Below are 19,040 nucleotides of genomic sequence, written 5' to 3' on the forward strand. Positions count from 1 at the left end.
AATTGTCTGATTGCATGGGACTCCGTTGTCCGTCATTTCGGACCGTGGTGCTCAGTTTAAAATGAACTTTTAGAATTTCTTTCATAAGGATTAGGCACAAGTTTTTCATCCTAAGAAAGATGGCCAGGAAGAGCGCATTATTCAGACATTTGAGAATATGTCCTTGATGTTAAAGGTAATTGGGATGATCACATACCTCTCATTGAGTTTTCTTATAATAACAACTACCATTCTAGTATCAAATGGCATTGTACAAAGCTCTGTATGGGCGAAGGTGTAGATCACTAATTGGTTGGTTCAAAGTTGGAGAAGCAGAGTTGTTGGGGCCAAATTTGGTCTATCAGGCTATGGAGAAAGTCAAGTTGATTCAAGAGAGTTTGAAGACGGCTTAGAGCTACCAAAAGTCCCATTCAGACGTTCAGCGTGGAGACCTAGAGTTTCAAGTTGATGATTGGGTGTTTATGAATGTTTGGCATATGAAAAGTGTTATAAGATTTGGGAAGAAAATAAAGCTCAGTCCTAAATACATCGGGCCGTATAGGTGTAACACCTCGGAAAATTTTGAAGTACTTAAGCACTATTAAGAAAGTTGATGTGCGATAATTACATCATTTTGTGTGCATATGAGGACTATTAAGATGCATATCGATTGGATATGATAATAAGTATACGAGGCATATTATAAGTGACGTGGAGTTTAAGGGGAGCCCTAAGTCTACACATATATAAAGATTTATGTGATGATATACTTATAATATTAAATCCCCTTGAGTCTAGTTTCCAACACATCAAACCGTTCGTCATTTGGATATGTATACAGAAATTTATGGCCATTTTACTGGACCTGTGTCATATGCGCGCCCAGATGCGCGGCCGCGCATATTTAAGAGTTTTTGCCTCAGGTGCGCGGCCACTTGCCCAGGTGCGCGGCCGCGCACGTAGGAGCTCATTTAATACCCCCAAGGCCGGGTAAAGAGGTTAAGTCATTTTTTATCTAATACCTGATATTTTTAGAGAGAAATGAGAGTGTTCTAGAGAGAGGAAGAAGCTCAAGTGTCTTGTTCATCAAATCTTGCTCAAGCCTTGAAATCCAACAAGAAATCTCTCAAGTTCTTCATCTAAGATGTAAGGTTTCATACCCTAGTTTTTAGTTTCGGATTTGGGTAGAAGATGGTTGATTAGGAGTATGATTCTTGGGTGTAAGAGTATTATTTATATATGCTTGTACCACTAAGGTTTGTGGGAAGATTGTTGAGCTCAAATAAGTAAGGATTGGGTTGTGGAGTGAAAGAAATCTTGTAGAAGAACCTTGTAGTTAAATTTGCACAACTAGTGTTTGATAAAATGCTCAAATGAGCTGAGACCATGAATATCTTCCTAATTAAGGTTCAATTTTGTTATGTCTCAAAATAGATTTGGATTGCTAAAATTTTCGGAATGTTGTAGTAATTTAAGAAAAGCTCAAAGCGAGGTATGTTGGCTAAAATTCTTTCTTAGAATTGAATCCAATGATGTTCTCATAAGTTTCAAGTATGAATGTCTCAAGTTCCTTATTCTATATCCCGGGTTGTTCCCAATAAATTCGATTGTCCCGAATAAGCAAAGTGTCGAGAATTATGTTATTTAAAACGTGTTCCGAATGTTCCTATCACATTATGTTATCTTTTGGGAATGTGTTCAAGAATGATATGTGTATTGAAATTATATGTCTTTGAGTGGTGTTTCAAATGAAGGTTATGATGTCAAATTGTGTGAGAAAACTCAATATGCTTTAGACTCTTAATTGCTCAAATGTGTACCTAAAGTGTTGATTGGAAACGTCTTATTGTTGATAACCTATAAAGATGGTTGGAAGTGAAATAAGTTAATTGGGGATATAAAGTGTGGCCAACGTGCCAAGAGTGAAAGTTATACTTATGGCCAATGGTACCAATGAAATGAGATGATGTGAGAAAGATCATGAAATGAGATTTGATTCAACTATTCTAAAATTGACTTTGAAAATAGAATTGCCTAAAAGCTTATGAACTCAAGTGATGCCCATATGAGGTTGTTTTAGCTAATGCTATGTTTAGTGAGTATTTTCAATGTGTTTTGCATTCTTACATATTCGTGAGTAGAAATTGTGTATTGTCCTTTTTGGGAAATGATGTGCTACTTGTTTATGATTTTAACTTGTGCTTCGATTGCCAATCATTTTACTCCATTTCTTGGAATGAAATCCATTGTGTTTAAAGTCTTCATTACTAATGAACCTAAAGTTGTGATTTACGGAATATTGTATATGTTGATATTTATGATGATGATCCATGAAAGGAAAGATATAAAAGTGTGGAATATGAAATACGGCCATTGCGCCATGAAATAAGAATCATATGAATGGCCAAGATAGCCAATGAAATAATAAAGTTGTAAGTAGTTGAAAGTAATTGTGAAGTGATATATGGTGTGAAAGATTATGAGATGAACATATTTTTACTTATGTTTCAAATGTGTTATAAGCTTCTACGCCCTCATGAGGAGAGGGTATGGTATTCCTAAATATTTTAAATGTTCTTAATGTTCTATGATCACCCATGGCAAGTACAAGTAAGTGATAGTATGAACATGAAATGTGGCAGTTGCCTAAATGAGAATTATGAGGTGTTGTATGCCCCAATGGTTTCAACTATAGTTGTATGCTTCTGAAATAATGTATGTAAATGACTTTGATTGTTAAGTCCCTAAGAGTCATGAATAATGAGATGAAAGGGAGTTGTCCGATGCTAAATGATGATGAACCTTAAGGAAAGAAATCGGGCTCATGTGCCATTGAAATCGACTTATTGATTTACCATGCATGTGCTAATGTAATGAGCTGCATTTCTCCATGATGAGCATGAACATGAAGTATTCCAATGATATGAGAAATTACGACCTTAAATGTAATGACATACTATGTCGCTTTGAGTTTCTATATGGTATTGTGATTGGGATTAAACCTCCACCCGCACATATATTGGGGTGTGTTGGTAGGGCCGCTTTATGTAGGGATTGTGGTATTGTGACACACCTCCACCCGTATATATTGGGGTGAGGTGGTAGGGCCGCTTTGTGTTGAGATTGTGGTATTGTGATACACCTCCACCCACATATATTGGGGTGAGGCAGTAGGGCCACTTTGTGTAGGGATTATGGTATTGTGATACACCTCCACCCGCACATATATTAGGGTGAGGCAGTAGGGCCGTTTTGTGTAGGGATTGTGGTATTGTGACACACCTCCACCCACATATATTGGGGTGAGGCGGTAGGGCCTCTTTGTGTTGGGGTTGTGGTATTGTGATACCCCTCCACCTGCATATATTGGGGTGAGGCGGTAGGGACGCTTTGTGTAGGGATTATGCTATTGTGATACACCTCCACCCGCATATATTGGGGTGAGGCGGTAGGGCCATTTTGTGTTGGGATTGTGGTATCATGATACACCTCCACCCGTATTTATTGGGGTGAGGCGGAGGGCTGCTTTATGTGAAGGTGGTTATAGAGGATCCCCGACTTAATATCTATAAATGATTAATGGAAGCTCTTAGTAAATTGGCTCGACATTGACGGTTATCGTAGCCCTTTTACTATTACCATGATTTATCATATTCATGTTGAACTTTCAATCCCTTGAATAGGTGTATTTGTATTGTGTAAGTAAACACTGTGAACGGCCTATGAAACACACATGTGTATTGTATAGGTGATACTGTGAACGGTCTATGAGACACATAGGTGTATAATATGATATGTGAACACTAAGGACAGTCTATGAAATGTATATGTGTAAAATAAGGGAGGAATGTGCCACTGTCATTGGCCTTGTTTGTACATGTTGTTACAATTACATTATATTATGTATTCCACGTATAGTTCATATGGATCAGTTGATCCTAAAAGAAGTTTAGAATGATGCAAGTATAATAAGACTTGAAATGTGATTCTATGGGATATTTCGTAGTTTCTGGATGTACTTTATTTGCCTCTTGTTTGATTTACTGTATTTTCATATGTTGTTTTGACTGCCTTACATACGAGTACTATTCCACATGTACTCACGTCCTTTTGCCAGGGGCGCTGCATCTTTTAATGGATGCAGATATACTTCTACAGGATGATATGGATCTTTGATAGGGATCTTCTTCACTACTCAGCTTATGGTGAGCCCGCTACAGTTCTAGTGGGTGTTTGGGTCTAGTTCATTTTATGTATTTAGGTATCTATTGTCATAGAAGCTCCATGTACACTGTGGGTCATGTAATTAAAGATTTAAGTTTTGTCATGTATTTATGTTCACATTATTTACAACTATTTATAAAGCTGTATAACCATCATGAGAAAGAAAATATGGGCTATTGAGCCAAATGTATTCAATATGAAAGTCAATATCTAATTATGTTATGGTAAATCATGCATGAGTAATGATGACAGTTTAATGTAAATTATGCTTGCTCGAATGAGTTTACTCGGTTGAGCGCCGGTCGCGCTCCCTGAGTTCTAGGCGTCACAATAGGATCCTACGAAGGGTCGGACAAGTAACTTATGAGTTAGAGTTGCCACTAGAATTGGCGGATGTACACCCAATACTTCACGTGTCATGTTATGACATTAAAGTTTCCAGTACTTAGATACTCATGTCAGTCCAGTACTTAGACATTCATGCCAGCTTAGTACTCATATATTGATGTCAGTTCAGTACTCAAATATTCGTGCCAATTCAATATTCATATATCCATGTTAGTTCAATATTCACGTATCCATGGCAGACTAGTATTCACGTATATGTTTCATGTTATGCGCATTATGATGCCCTGTGAGGCTTGTGATATGCTATGATAGCTGAAGGGTGTTTCGGAGAAATGTTGAAGGTAACTAACCTTTTCATTTAGACCTTATATTATTATCTCCATGTCCTTCAATATTCAGTCACCTCAGTATTCAGTCAATGCAGTAGTCATTCAGTTCAATATCTCACCAGTTCAATAATAATGTATTCATATAGTTTAGTATGCAAGTGGTCATGAAAGTACATGTTTCACCCAGACCCGTTTAAGGTATAGAGTTAGCCGTAGTTATAGTCAGGACAATCATTCGAGGATGAATGAAACCAAGGGGGGATAATGTAACACCCCTTACATTTAGACTAGGTGTGGATATGTTAAATGGGTATTAATTTGTTATTTTAGACATGTGAAGTCCTATCAGGATGAGTATGGGTGGAAATAGTTGTTTTGGAATCAAGACAGAGAGTGAGGAGCATAAGATCCGATAAAATCGACTAAGTTTATGGAAGGTCTGTCTTCCATCAATATTTAGTGAAAATTGGTAAGGAATTTTGGAAAACACAAAACACTAAAGTTGTACCCTTTGAAATAGCTTTCCAACGATATATTGGGGAGCCCGAACGGAGCTCTGTGCAAAAGGTTATGTGCGTTTTACTGGACAATGCACAGTATGCGCACCCAGGTGCATGCCCCGATGGTCCCGTGTGCGGCCACACACTTGTGGCAATGCTATAGCCCTGCTGCGCATCCAGGTGCGTGGTTGGGCCTTCAGGTGCGCACCCGAGGGTCATTTTTAAAGCTTTACTTCGTCCCCCACACCCCTAAATCATAAAAACTTGCTTTAGAAAGGGAAGCTCTCAAGAACCTAACTTCTCAAAGGTCCCTCCACCATTCAAGGTAAGTTCTAATGGTGATTATAAGTTAATTTCAATTCCCCAACACCTTATTAATATTGGTAAACCCTCCAATTCATTAGATATTCGATTGGGACATCATGGTTGAGAAAAGAAACCCTAGAACTCGAATTCAAGAGGATTGAACTTCAAAAAGTTAATGTCTTCACCTCTAATTGATTATAGCATTGGATTAATGATTATATACTCTAGTTCATGAGATATGAGTTGATGGGTTTGACAGAAAAGCATGAACGATTATAGGTTTGGTTTGTTGATTGTTGAGAATTGATTAAGGGTGTATTATCTTATGGGTGATAAAGAATGGTATTGATGATAGCAATTTGAGATTTTAGAATTTATCTATGAGCAAGAGAATGGGTTGTTGGGTATAGAAATACCATTAATTAGGGGTATGAAGCTTTATGCCCACCAAGTGTTTGAGAAAATGCCTAAGTGACCCAAACATAAGTATTATTGCTAATATGGAATCCCTTTGACTTGTACTGATATAGATTAAAGTTGAAAGGGTTGGCAGATGTTGTATTACGCTCAAGAGCAAGAAGTTAAGGTATGTGAGGCTAACTCTCTATGTTTGGGAATGTTAATGATTCTCCCAACACTACGTTTCTTTTACGACGTTACTACTTGCCTTAGAAATATAGTTAAGCCTAGTTCCTTGAATAGTTGTAGAACTTCTATTATCTAGCTTCATAACTCGTTCATGACTTTCATTCTGAATGTTGTGAGCTTAGTGCGTAATCAATATAGACTTGGGTTTGATGCCCGTGAGTCTCAATCTAGATTACTTAGCATGTCATAAACAATTGATGTTTCAGTTTTCATAATCAGTTTAAGAATACATATCTCAGTCTAGTCCTATTCAGTAATCCAGTACCATGTAACTCAATATGATTCAGTATTTGAGCATCACATATTGTAGTATGATTCTCCGTTCCTGAATTTAAATCCTTGAATATGAACACATGTATTTGGGCCTGAGGCCGTAGTTTATATGCTTTATGTATATTTGGGCCTGAGGCCGTAGTTTATGCTTTATGCATGTTTAGGCCTGAGGCAGTAGTTTATGCTTTATGCATTTTTGGGCCTGAGGCCTTAGTTATGTATACGTATACTTGGGCTAGAGGCCGTAACTTGTGCAGATATATATTGGGCCTGAGGCCATAGTTTTTTCAGATAAACAGGTTGTTCATATTCATATCCTTACTTCGTTTGTTCAGTTATCAGTTATCATTTTAGTTATCAGTTATCAATGAAGTTTCAGTTTCAATAGTTATCATTTCAGTTATCATTTATCAGTTCTCTATTATCAGCCTAGTTTCAGCATTTACAGTTCTTTCTTTCAGTTGCTTTACATACCAGTGCAATTCAAATGTACTGATGTCCTTTTTGGCCGGGCCTGCATCTCACAATGCAGGCAATGATTTACAGGTTGACAATTCAAAGTGCTAGGATTCTCGTACCAGCTATTTGGTGAACCCTAGTTCTTTCGGGGCATTGTCATTACTTTGCAATCTTTGAGTATTTATAGATAGTCAATATTTACAGTACTTCAATAGAGGCTTCATAGACTAGAGTAACAGTTAGACAGAGTCGCAAGCTTTTCATGATAAGCTATGGTGGCTACAAATATGTTTCAGAATTTGTATTAGTATTTTCGCACTTTGATTTATATCACCCAAACTTTCAGTATATCAGCATGTGTTAGTTTATCTTCTGCATTCAGTATGTAATGATATCACATGTTGCTTCAGCCAGCCAGTTGGTTCGCTCGATCGCATGTAGTCAGGCACCGGGTGCCGTGTTACGTCCATGCCCAGGTTCAGGGCGTGACATTATATATGCCAATGGATAGGATTGACAAACTGGTAAATGTATTGACTGATAAGGACATTTTAGACATTTTCAATCAGTTAGAGGATGGGGATACATTAGAAATATATGTGACTCATGCTGCCCCTTTATTAGTACATGACCCTATTGAAAAAGGGTAAGGTGTGAGTAGTAGTAAGGCTTATGGAAAAAGGCCTATAGAGGTTGAAGAGGTAGATAATGAAGATTCTGTTGACATACACTGGTCTTCATAGAGTTTTGATGCTTCTAATGTTGCTGCTTCTGATGCCGGTGCTTTTGATGATGCTGCTTCTGATGCTGCTAGGAATGAAGGAGAAGATGAAATAGACTGGACTTCTGATAGTTCTGATGAAGTTGAATTGAATGTTCCTGATGACAATGATCTCCAATCAGATATCCATGAGGAGTTTGGTGATGGTAGAGAGCAGGTGAAGAGAAGCAGGAGAAAAAGAAGTAAAAAGCGTAAAAGGAGGGGTAATGTAAACATAGATAAAACAGGTGTAGACATTAGGTTTGATGAGCTGTGTACATGTAATAAGAAAAATAGGTATGAAGTTCTAATTGGGACTGATGCACCATACTTTGGTTCTTCAGATGCTGAAAGCTTTGATTCAGTTCTGGAAGGTGAAGAACACAATATGAAAATGGAGGAAAAAAAGAAAAAGAAGAGATTGATCTTTGATCCTACTGCCAAGAAAATAACTTGGGAGTTAGGATTAATATTTGAAAATGTTGATGAGTTCAGGGAAGTAGTCACCAAATATGCAATTCAAAAAGAGTGCAGATTGAGAAGTACATAAATGAGCCACATAGGCTGAGGGTAAAGTGCATGGTACCTAAATGTGGATGGCTTCTAGCAGCTAGTAAAGATGGCAGATCCAATAATTTAAGGTGAAAAATATAATCCAATGCACAAGTGTTATACAAACAACAAGAACAAGTTATGTAATTCAAGATATTTTGCAAAAAGATACAAGAGTAGAATTATATCACAACCAGGTATGAAAGTTTGGGAGTTGAGAAAATAAATAAAGTAAGAACTGGACCTCTATGTAGGGAGATCAACTGCCCATAGGGCTAGAGCTAAGATACTGAAAGAAATCATTGGTGATGTGCATCAAGAGTTCAAAAGATTCTATGACTACAGAGATATGATTTTGCGGACCAATTACATATGTGGTAAAAGCATAAGATCAAGGTGATAGATAACTCATAATTTCTAAAATCTATGTTTGTTTACATGCCATGAAAAGGGGTTGGCTTGAAGGATGCAGATGAATTATTGGCCTTGATGGATGTTTCTTGAAAGGAGTTTGCAAAGGACAATTCTTATAGTTGTCTCCAAAGATGAAAACAATCAGATGTTTCCAATTGCATGGGCAGTTGTAGAGGTGGAGAACACCTTCACATGGACTTGGTTTCTGAAGTGTTTGAGTGGATATTTGAGCTTAGAAGATGGTAGAGACCTTACAATTATGTCTGATATGCAGAAGGTAATATTTTCCTTCACAACATTTTTTTTCGGTAACTATTTTTTCCTTCACATCATTTGCTTCACAATATTTTTTTGCAGTAACTATTTTTTTAATTGCTTCAGGGTTTAATTAATGCTGTCAGGGATTTGTTGCTTGAGTGTGAACACAGGATGTGTGCTAGGCACATCCTGGCAAACTGGTCAAAAGAGTAGAGAGGATTGGAGAGGAGAAATACTTTCTGGAGATGTGTACAAGAGCTTCTAGTGTTGCAGAATTAAATAACCAACTTGATATGCTAGACAAGCTTGGGGATGGCATATATGAAAGCTTACTCCACTACAGAAAAGAAACCTGGTGCAAAGCTTATTTCAATTGTGATAGAAAGTATGATATTATTGACAACAACATGTGTGGGACTTTCAATTCATGGATACTGGCTAAGAGACACAAGACAATTATCACAATGTTAGAGGAAGTCAGAATTAAGCTGATGATTAGGATATGTAAGATGAGGGAGTTTTGTGAGACATGGATATGTGATATCTCCCCAATTGCAATGAAGGTTTACCAGTACTACTACAACATCTAGTTCACAATCAACACAAGGTAGAGGAGTTTCTGCAAGAGGTAGAAGGGTAGGAAAAGGTAAAGACAGTGGAATTGGGTTGTTTCAAGCAAGCAACAGGTTTACTTCTTTTACTGTAAGTGAACTAACTAAAGCTATAATTTAGTGTATCCTCCTTCTATTGAATGTAATGTTGTAACTAAATATGCTGTACTTTGGCAGAGTGGAGGACAAAATCCAAGGGTCATTAGCACCAAAACTAAGACTAAGAGGTCTACAGCTTTAGGGGAGTAATGTTCTTACCAACCAAGAAGTGCCAGCTTGAGGTGGATGGGAAAAAAAGCCATAAGAACAAGACAACTTCAAAGAGCTGCAACATCACAACGCAATCTTAGTCAAGCTAGTTCATCATCTCAACCAACGAAGAAGCAGAAAAAAAATGAAGACTTTGGTTGTAGTTTAAGCTTTATATTTTGTTAAGTGTTGCTATGGACAACAAAGTATTATGTTTTGTAAAGTGTTGCTATGGACAACCAAGTGGTATATTTTGTAAAATGTTGCTATGGACAACCAAGTGGTATCTTATGTTAAATGTTACTATGGACAACCAAGTGGTATGTTCTGTTAAGTGTTGCTAATCCGTTTTGGTGTCTACTAATGAACACCTATTTTGTGGAATGAATTTTATTTAGGTCTTATTTTTATACGGGTATACTTTGGTTATAAAAAAACTGCATTATCCATGTTTGATTATCAATGCTAAATAGGAACATAACAAAAGAGAGGATCAACAACTTCAATCAGCTAAATAGGAAGATAACACAAAGCTTGAATACAACTCTAATAAAATAGGGATAACCCTCATAGACAACAACAACTTCAATCAGCCAAATACATGAACACCCAATACAGGGGAATATCATTACACTATATAACAATGCTCGGAACTACCAAATATAATGTCCTTAAGGATGATTAATCCTAAACTCAGAAAAAAGTCTCATCCAATTCCTTTGTTTTTCGGATTCCTGCAAATGCGCTTAAAACTGCTTCTTCTTCCTAAGCAGACCAAAAATCACCAGCTTCAAGTGATCATGAGATCAAACCATGCGAAATACTTACACCCAATTTTCTTATCTTTCTTCAAATCCAAAAACAAATTAAAATGAAGCTTATAAAATCTTGAAATAATGATTATAATAATCTATGCTCCATGAAATTACTAGTTCAGCTGCATCTTCACATCCAAAAAATGGACCCGAATTCTCCATTCAATATGAACCCTAATACAAGAACTGACAGAAGAATAATTATCTTACCTTATGAATTGAACTTTAATTTAACAAATATAACGAGCTTGAAAATATTAGATGTGGAAGGTGAAGATGAATGTTGGGTTTTTCTCTCAGAAAATGGTTGCCAAATAACTTTTAATATAGGGAGAAGAAGAAGAAGTAGGCGTTAGGGTTAAGAAATCTAGTAAGTAGCCATTGATATTTGTCAGGTGAGGAAAAATTAACTTTTCACGCGACGCATTGTTCGTATTTCACACGTTCGAGACACTAGCCAAAAGTGGTGTGTCGTTGACACACTTTTGAAAGGTTTGGTGTGTAACGTTAAACCCGTGGTCAATAGGTGTAAAACAGGGATTTGGGTGCAAGGTGGATAGGTAAACTATGTATTTGGTTACCTTTGGAATGGCCTTTGGAATTTGGTTACATGCAAAGAAATCAGTAATCATTAGTAATAGATCATCCTTAATAATATCCCAACAAGAATGATAAAATTTTCCCAGACAGACCATCTGGTCCGGGGGCACTGGATGGACTCAAGGAGAATACAACATCTTTCAATTCCTCTATAGAAGGATTAACTGTAAGATCTGCATTGTCCATGTTAGTGATTACTTTAGGAATACAGTTAAGGATAGAAAAATTGGAATCAGTATATTCTCTAGTAAATTGGTTATGAAAAAAGGATATAGCTTCTTTGGCAATATCTTCATCTCCTTCAATCCAATTGCCATCATTTAGTCTGATCTTCTTGAGAGATAACCTCTTCCTCCTACCCTTGGCAATGAAGTGGAAGAATTTAGAGTTAACTTCCCCTTCCACAGACTATTTGATCCCAGATTTTTGCTTCTATATAGACTCCTCAGTTTTATAGGCCTTGATAAGGAGAGCATTTATACGGTTAAGCTCAGCTCTATTAGAATCAGTGTTGTTTGTAATGATCTTGTGTTCTAAATCATCCACCATCTTCTCCAGGTCCTTGACATTGTCAAAAATATTATCAATATAGGTCTTAGACCATTGAGATAAGCATCTGCAAGTATTGTTTAGTTTCAGATGAAATTTCCACATAGGAGAGCCATGAACCTCTATATCCCATGATTGTTTTACCACCTCTTTAAAACCATCTTCATTAGTCCAGAAGTATAAGAATCTGAAATATTTGGTAGTGGCCTGGAAAGTATTCTTAGCAATGGTGAGGAGGGGAGAGTGGTCGGATCTTGTTCTAATCAAGTGATTGCCATTAGTAGAATCATAGTTGTTCATCCAGTCTTGGTTAACCAGCACTCTATCAAGCCTTTTCCAAACTCTCTTATTAGGAGCCCACCCATTGCACCAGGTAAATTGTGAACCTGAGAAGCCTGGGTCAATAAGATCACAATCCATGATAAACTGTAGCATAGACATGCTTTTAGACATTCTGTGTAGGTTACCACCCTGTTTTTTACTTGGATCAATAATACAATTAAAGTCACTGGCAATATACCAAGGCAACTTATAATTCTGAGAGATATCCTGTCACGCCCCAACCTCGGGGAGCGCGACCGGCGCTCAACCGAGTGAACCCGATCGAGCAAGCCTATTGAACCTTTCCTACCCGACTCATTCATAATCCAAAAAGGGAACACATCACCATTTGTAAAACATGGGAGAGATCAGTTACATAAATATATAGACATTACTAGTTCATTTTTCCTTATATACGTACATTATGCCATAACCGAGTTTTCAAAATACAAATCGATCCAACGACCACCTCAACATACATACATGACCCACGTAAACGTCAACGGAGCCTCTAAGGGTACAAAAGAGCAACATGACAATGCCGGCAACAAGTCCCCGATTATACCTCAAAATATGAAAACTTATATAAAAGAAGGACTACATGACCCCATGAAGAAATGGGGCTCACCAAGACTACTGTGATGAGTGAGAGGGAGAGCACCACTATCTGCGATCAGCGCTATCTGCGATGGAACCACCTACATCCATTCAAAGATGTAGCGCCCCCGGCAAAAGGGACGTTAGTACTGTCGAATAGTACTAGTATGTAAGGCAAACACTAGTCTTAGTAGAATGAACAGTGAAATAAAGAGAAGGCAGTCATAACAATCAATAAGTACTTCAAAGAAATACAAATAATCATCAAGTAAGGATCACATAATTTCCAATTCAATCTTTCTATTTTTTTAGGTTAATAATTTTTAGTGCCAAAGCCACAACTCATAATGCCACCGTATTTTTACACGGAGTCCGGTCTCGGCCCGACCGACTAAGCCATCCCAAGTAAGACATATCCATATTCACAATGTAAATTAATAATTCCAACACAAATGCCACCATGTGTACGGCATGGCGTCCGATCTCGCCCCGATCGGCTAAGCCATCTCACTTGAGACATAACCTCTTTCAATTATTCACTCAATTCACATCTTTTTCCCATCTTTCATTACATGGTACAAATGGCCTCATTTATTAAATAGTTCTTGGCACTTTGGCACATTTTACAATTGAAGTCTTTCCCTCTTTATTTGTTCAAATAACACCATCATTCATGTCAAAAAGTACCATCACATAAGGCATTTCACACATAAGGGAAGGAGCTTGGAAAATCATGATTACATTCTCAAATAGCATGATGACATGGTAACCAACACACTAAGGCAGACAATTCTAGTATAATCAAGTTGGAACTTACACCAATTATTCGGACACCAGGAGTTCGATTCTAAGAAGAAAAGAGTTAGCCATACATACCTCAATTGCACTTCTTTAGACTCTACAATTTTCCGGAACCCTTAGCAACCTCAATCTATTTAAGAAATATACAAATTGAACCCAAAATTAGGAAAATATTCATGGTTCTAGTTCACTTCTTATTTTTCCCACACTCTTTATCACATGCATGCAAGATAAATAACCCTCACACCCATGGACCATTTTAGTAATACCCCATTATAGCTATGTTTGAAATTAAGAGCTGGGTGATGAAGTCTTACTTTTTTGGATGAAGAATTAGGTACTCTACTTGAATACTTCCAAGCTTTGAGTGATGGTTGAAGATTAATTGATGGGAATTAGGCCCTCCCTCTAGAACCCTCTCTCTCACACACTAAAAATCTCAGAAATGAGCTTCAAAATAGACTAAATGGGTGTTTTGATGGAATGGGGGTCGGGTTTTAAATTAAGAAAAATGGTGCCCCGACACAGGTATGCGGTCCGCAAAGTGACCGCATAAATAGCCCTCAGGGGCCTAAACTTACGGCCCAGGTATGCGACCAGTATGCGGTCCACATACTCCTTCTGCGGTCGCATAATGCACCGCAGAACTCCCTATGCAAAAACTCAAGAGGAATTATGCAATCGATATGCGGTCCGCTTATCGGTTATGCGGTCGCTTAATCGACCGCAAAACTGACCTCAAATTGGGCAAACTTTCTGCTTCACTCTACGGCCATTATGCGGTCCGCCGAGTGATTATGTGGCCGCATAATGGGCCACAGAAATGCGTTCTTCTGTGAAATATTTACCTCTAAGTCCTTGGGGTACTGTTCAATCCAAAAAGTCCGAACCTCAGCGAGCAAGCTCGCCGCGAAGAATTTCTACTATAGTAACTCAGGAACCTAACTTGGCGCCTTGAAACCCCGAGTTTTTGGTTAAAATATTTATGGGTCCTTACATATCCCTTAGTTTAACTTGGTGTAAAGAAACATGGTGTAAAGAACTCAACATGTAAGTCTGTATATCTTTGTGAATCGTGAAACATTTATAATGCCATGCATATGCGCATAAATGTCATACCATGCATAGGTATATGAGTACATAACATCATCAAGCCTCTGAGGGCATCCCATCATATCATCTTGGCCTCTGTGGGCGAAATCATCAACGTATACCAATTGATGAGGTGGTGATGCATATATAATGCCGTAACTTTTCCTCATACACCATATACATATAATATAAGCATATATAACGCCATCTGGTCTTGGGTAAATGTGCATGTATAAATGAATGCAATGCATAAGAAGTAAGTCGATAAGATCAACATGCCTTCGGATAAACTTTATCAATTTACATATTTTTTAAGACCCGTGAACAGACGATATAATAATAAGAGACATGGGGAATCAACAACATAGGCACCCCTAGTGTTTCTATGAATAGAGGCATTTATGAAAGTTATGCGCTTGCTCGTTTCGTTTGTAACGTATGGATCATGCCAAAATAAAAGAAGGGATAGCCTTAACATACCTTTTTCGTTTACCTAACCACACGACATCGGTTTATCCCGTTAGTACTTCAATCTACAACAAACAATAAGGGACCACTGTAAAGCTTATGGAAGCTAGAACTCAACATAAATGAGCGACTAGCTCATCTACAAAAGTTTGGACAACACCTCCCCTTATTCTTTTCATTTTCCTCAAATCCAAAAACAAGACCAACATGTCCAAAATGTCAACAAATATATATATATATATATATATATATATATATATATATATATATATATATATATATATATATATATATATATATATCTAACCTCATATTCATTACAATACATCACCAAAATAGTCCACACCATCTCACCCAACAACCAAGTTCTAACTTGCACTTTTCAAGCCTTCTCTTCTTCCAAGCACATCAACCACAATAGAAGTAATATTCTTAAGTTATTTCTACTGTTTTCCAGCCATAAACCATCAAGAATTCAACTCCAAAATAGTCCAGCAACTACAACACTTCAACATGAAGTTCAACTTACTTCATAAGTTTCCCTTATCAAACCAACTAGACATACATAGATGATCTTAAATAAATATAGGAGAAGTTAAACCTTACCTTGGCAGCAAGAATGCTCATCCAACTAAGCTTTTCTTAAAGCTCAAATAATCTCTTTACCCAAAACAATAAAGTAGAGAGATAACTAGGTGACCTTGATCTTCCAAGAGAGAAATCACCTTACCAACTTGTGGATTTGGTCTTGAACCCTAGGATAACTTTGAGAGAGATCTTGGGCTGATATTTTGGAGCTCATTCACGTTGCAATAGAGAGATGGATTATGAATTATTTTATAAATGAAATTGAGATATATCTATGTTTATATGGCCCCACTTATGGGCTTAGGAAGATGGGTCTTGGGCTGCCCCAAGACTTGCCCATCTCTATCCTTTTCCATTCTCTTATTCTCTTTTAATTTGATCCACAAGCTCTAAGTAGGTGATGCACCTACTTGTCACCTACTTAATCAAGTAGGTGATTCATGTTGGTCCTTTTTCCATTTTGAAACATGTGTCTCATCCTCATTAAATTATTTAGACATGTGTCGAGTAGCTCAAGCAAGTAGGACAAAAAGTAAGTTGGTGAAGCAGGCACGCTGATTAAGCAAGCGGCTCATTTTTATTTGTCCAAAATCTCCTTTCTCACGTTTAAGTGCATTCATCCTCAACCTAGTCATTTGTATATTGAACGGAAATATGGGATGTAATATCATTAGATCACTTTATATACTTTCAAAGAGAATCTCATTTCTGAGCTTACATCAATTGACTTATGGCGTACATTCACGTACGAAAATATTGGGTGTAACATTATTCCCCCATTTGGAACATTCGTCGTCGAATGTTTACTGATGCACTTATCATTTTCATAACCTATAGCTCTTGCAAATACTTTAATACTCTCCTTGCCATCTAGGCAACTATTTTGTGAATAAATCCAAATGCCAGGGCATTCCCCCCTTTAGGCCTCTTTCTCACACCACGACTTGTGGTCGGAATTCTTTCAATCTCGTAACTATTGCTACCTTCTATCATGCAGTCTGTACGACTTTGTCCTTGTATGTATGCCTATGCGACTCTTCTCTCATTTTTCATCTAGGTTTTAGCCAATCTCTAGGACTCACTTTGTGAACATATACAAAATTATGACAAGCTGTCCCTCTGGGCGTCTACTTTACTACATCTAAGTAGGTCATACTATACCATAACTCTTACTTCGGTTTATTGTTACTGAGGTCTTCTACCAACTCCAGGTTACTCTCATTGCTTATCCTATATGTATAAATCTAAGTCCTTTAATGATTCCTCATTACTGTTCATCTTAAGAATGACGGCCTAATCTCATCTCATACTTTGTAACTTTTATCCATCCATTGTTGATTCACCTCAATGTTGATCTACAATCTACCACCGATAACTTGAAACCTCTTATGTAATACATTGTCATCAAGGCTCACGTTGCATCGAGGAACATTTGAAGTGATTTTCCTGATCAACTTCAATAACTGTATTTCATTGCATCCCAATGTGATTCATCTTATGGGGGGTATTTTAATCCCATGCAATTCATGAAATCCCTATTCTTTATATCATTACTCAATCAAATGTCTAAATTTCATCCTCTTTTCTTTTACAATTACATCCTTATTCTACTACTAGGGCATTCCATCTCTTCTAAATGCTCCTAGTCTTAGACTCCTCTAACTCTTGTAAAGCTGCGAGCTTATTACATCGTATACTCGACGGAATGTTTTTGATGTTCTTCCTCGCCTATAATTATCCTTAGTTACTTACCTCCACGCCCTTGTACTTGTAGGGTTGCTTCTGAACTGATATTTTGACTGTCTTCCCAGTGGCACTCTCTTTTATTTTTATAAAACCAATACAATACCTTTAACTACCCCAACTCCCATCTAAATATTTCTAAAGGATTACAATGTCATAACTGCGAGACTGAATTCACCATATTGGATTTCACTATGTTTATCCTGCACAATCTGCTGATTTGTCTGTATCCTCTTGTCTAGCCATAACTAGGCTCTTCCTGAAGTAACTAATAACTAATCGTTGGTCCATTCTCATATCTATATTTCGCGTAATCTCTCTTGGGATATGTCCTTCGTCTTAACTTACCTCTCACACTGGCTCCTTATGTATCAAGTATTCATTCACACTTATTTATCAATTACATCCTGGTCGGGAACCTTTCCCTGCCATCGTGCTTGCGTAATGTTCTGGAGTCGTAACCTTCTGTGGGATTTGAATAAGTGCAATCTCATCCCTTTCTCATTTTTACCGTATTCTTCCTTTACTATTCCATAGTTCCCTGAACCATATAACTCCTACTTAACACTATATCACACCATCTTTTCCCCTCTCTTCATCTTTGACGTCTTTTCACATATTCACTGACTCTTACTCACCTTGCGATAATCCTTCTATATCAAGGATAACGAAATTTCTTACTCACGAGGGTGACACCTAGTGTAAGTGGAACACTTAGTCCCTTAAGGTTAACTCTGCTTACAGTGCTTGCTTTAGGGAAGCGTCTTTATGAATGAATTTTAAAGATTATTCTTTTGTTGTCAATTCTATTATTGCCGGAACGCTATCTCTGAAATTCTCACGATGCCGACTATTATAAAATCCTTCGGAAATGTCAGCTAACGCTAACAATCCATCCACAATTTTGGGTTACTCTAACCCCCGCAGGATCCTGATAACCCGTCCTTCTCTTAAACTATATATGTTGGCTCCCATGGAGTATAACTGAGATGGGTGTGCCAATTGTACATACCTCTGTTACAATTGAAAGTAACTCAAAATGCTTATATTTCTTTGCCTGAATTGTAAATACTGATAATCTTCACTAATTGGGTACCTTGTACCCTTCTTCACTTTGCTTGTTTTACTTGTTGAAGCTTGTATCTACCTTCTGATTCTCTCGTTGCTTTAAACCATATGGGTGGATAGATATTCATGCCTTAGGGCTCCTTATGAAGAAGTTTACATGTCTTAGTACACACATGATCTATTGAAGACCTCTCATTTACTCATCATAAGCTTGATGCAAAATCGAGTTCCTCTGACTCAACTCTTCCACAGCCACAGTCAATCTCTTATCAGCTGTCTTTCTAGATGTAGGTATCGTTGTATTACGAATAAAATAGAATTTAGGAGTTTGAATTCTTACAACTGAGATCTACCACACAATCTAGAGCAAGAAGAAAGAGTGACAATACTAAATGCCCTGTAGCCTCCTTCTTATAAGTGTGGTGCACTACACATCAATAAACAAGACTCTACTAAACACAACTTGTAGACCCCCTAGGACAGAACTG

General features: G+C 37.4%; 1 protein-coding gene across 1 annotated transcript; it reads right to left on the minus strand.

Moving 5' to 3' along the window:
• Nucleotides 1–10,603: 10,603 nt before the first annotated feature.
• Nucleotides 10,604–12,327, minus strand: LOC138909151 (uncharacterized). Its single transcript, XM_070200334.1, has 4 exons — nucleotides 11,768–12,327; nucleotides 11,458–11,680; nucleotides 11,307–11,372; nucleotides 10,604–10,675 (listed from the first exon to the last, which is right to left on the minus strand). The coding sequence occupies exons 1-4, from the start codon at nucleotides 12,325–12,327 to the stop codon at nucleotides 10,604–10,606; spliced, it is 921 nt and encodes a 306-aa protein (XP_070056435.1).
• Between the last annotated feature and the right edge of the window lie 6,713 nt (nucleotides 12,328–19,040).

The sequence above is a fragment of the Nicotiana tomentosiformis genome, chromosome 1 (assembly GCF_000390325.3).
Source record: "Nicotiana tomentosiformis chromosome 1, ASM39032v3, whole genome shotgun sequence".
Taxonomy (NCBI): Eukaryota; Viridiplantae; Streptophyta; class Magnoliopsida; order Solanales; family Solanaceae; genus Nicotiana; species Nicotiana tomentosiformis.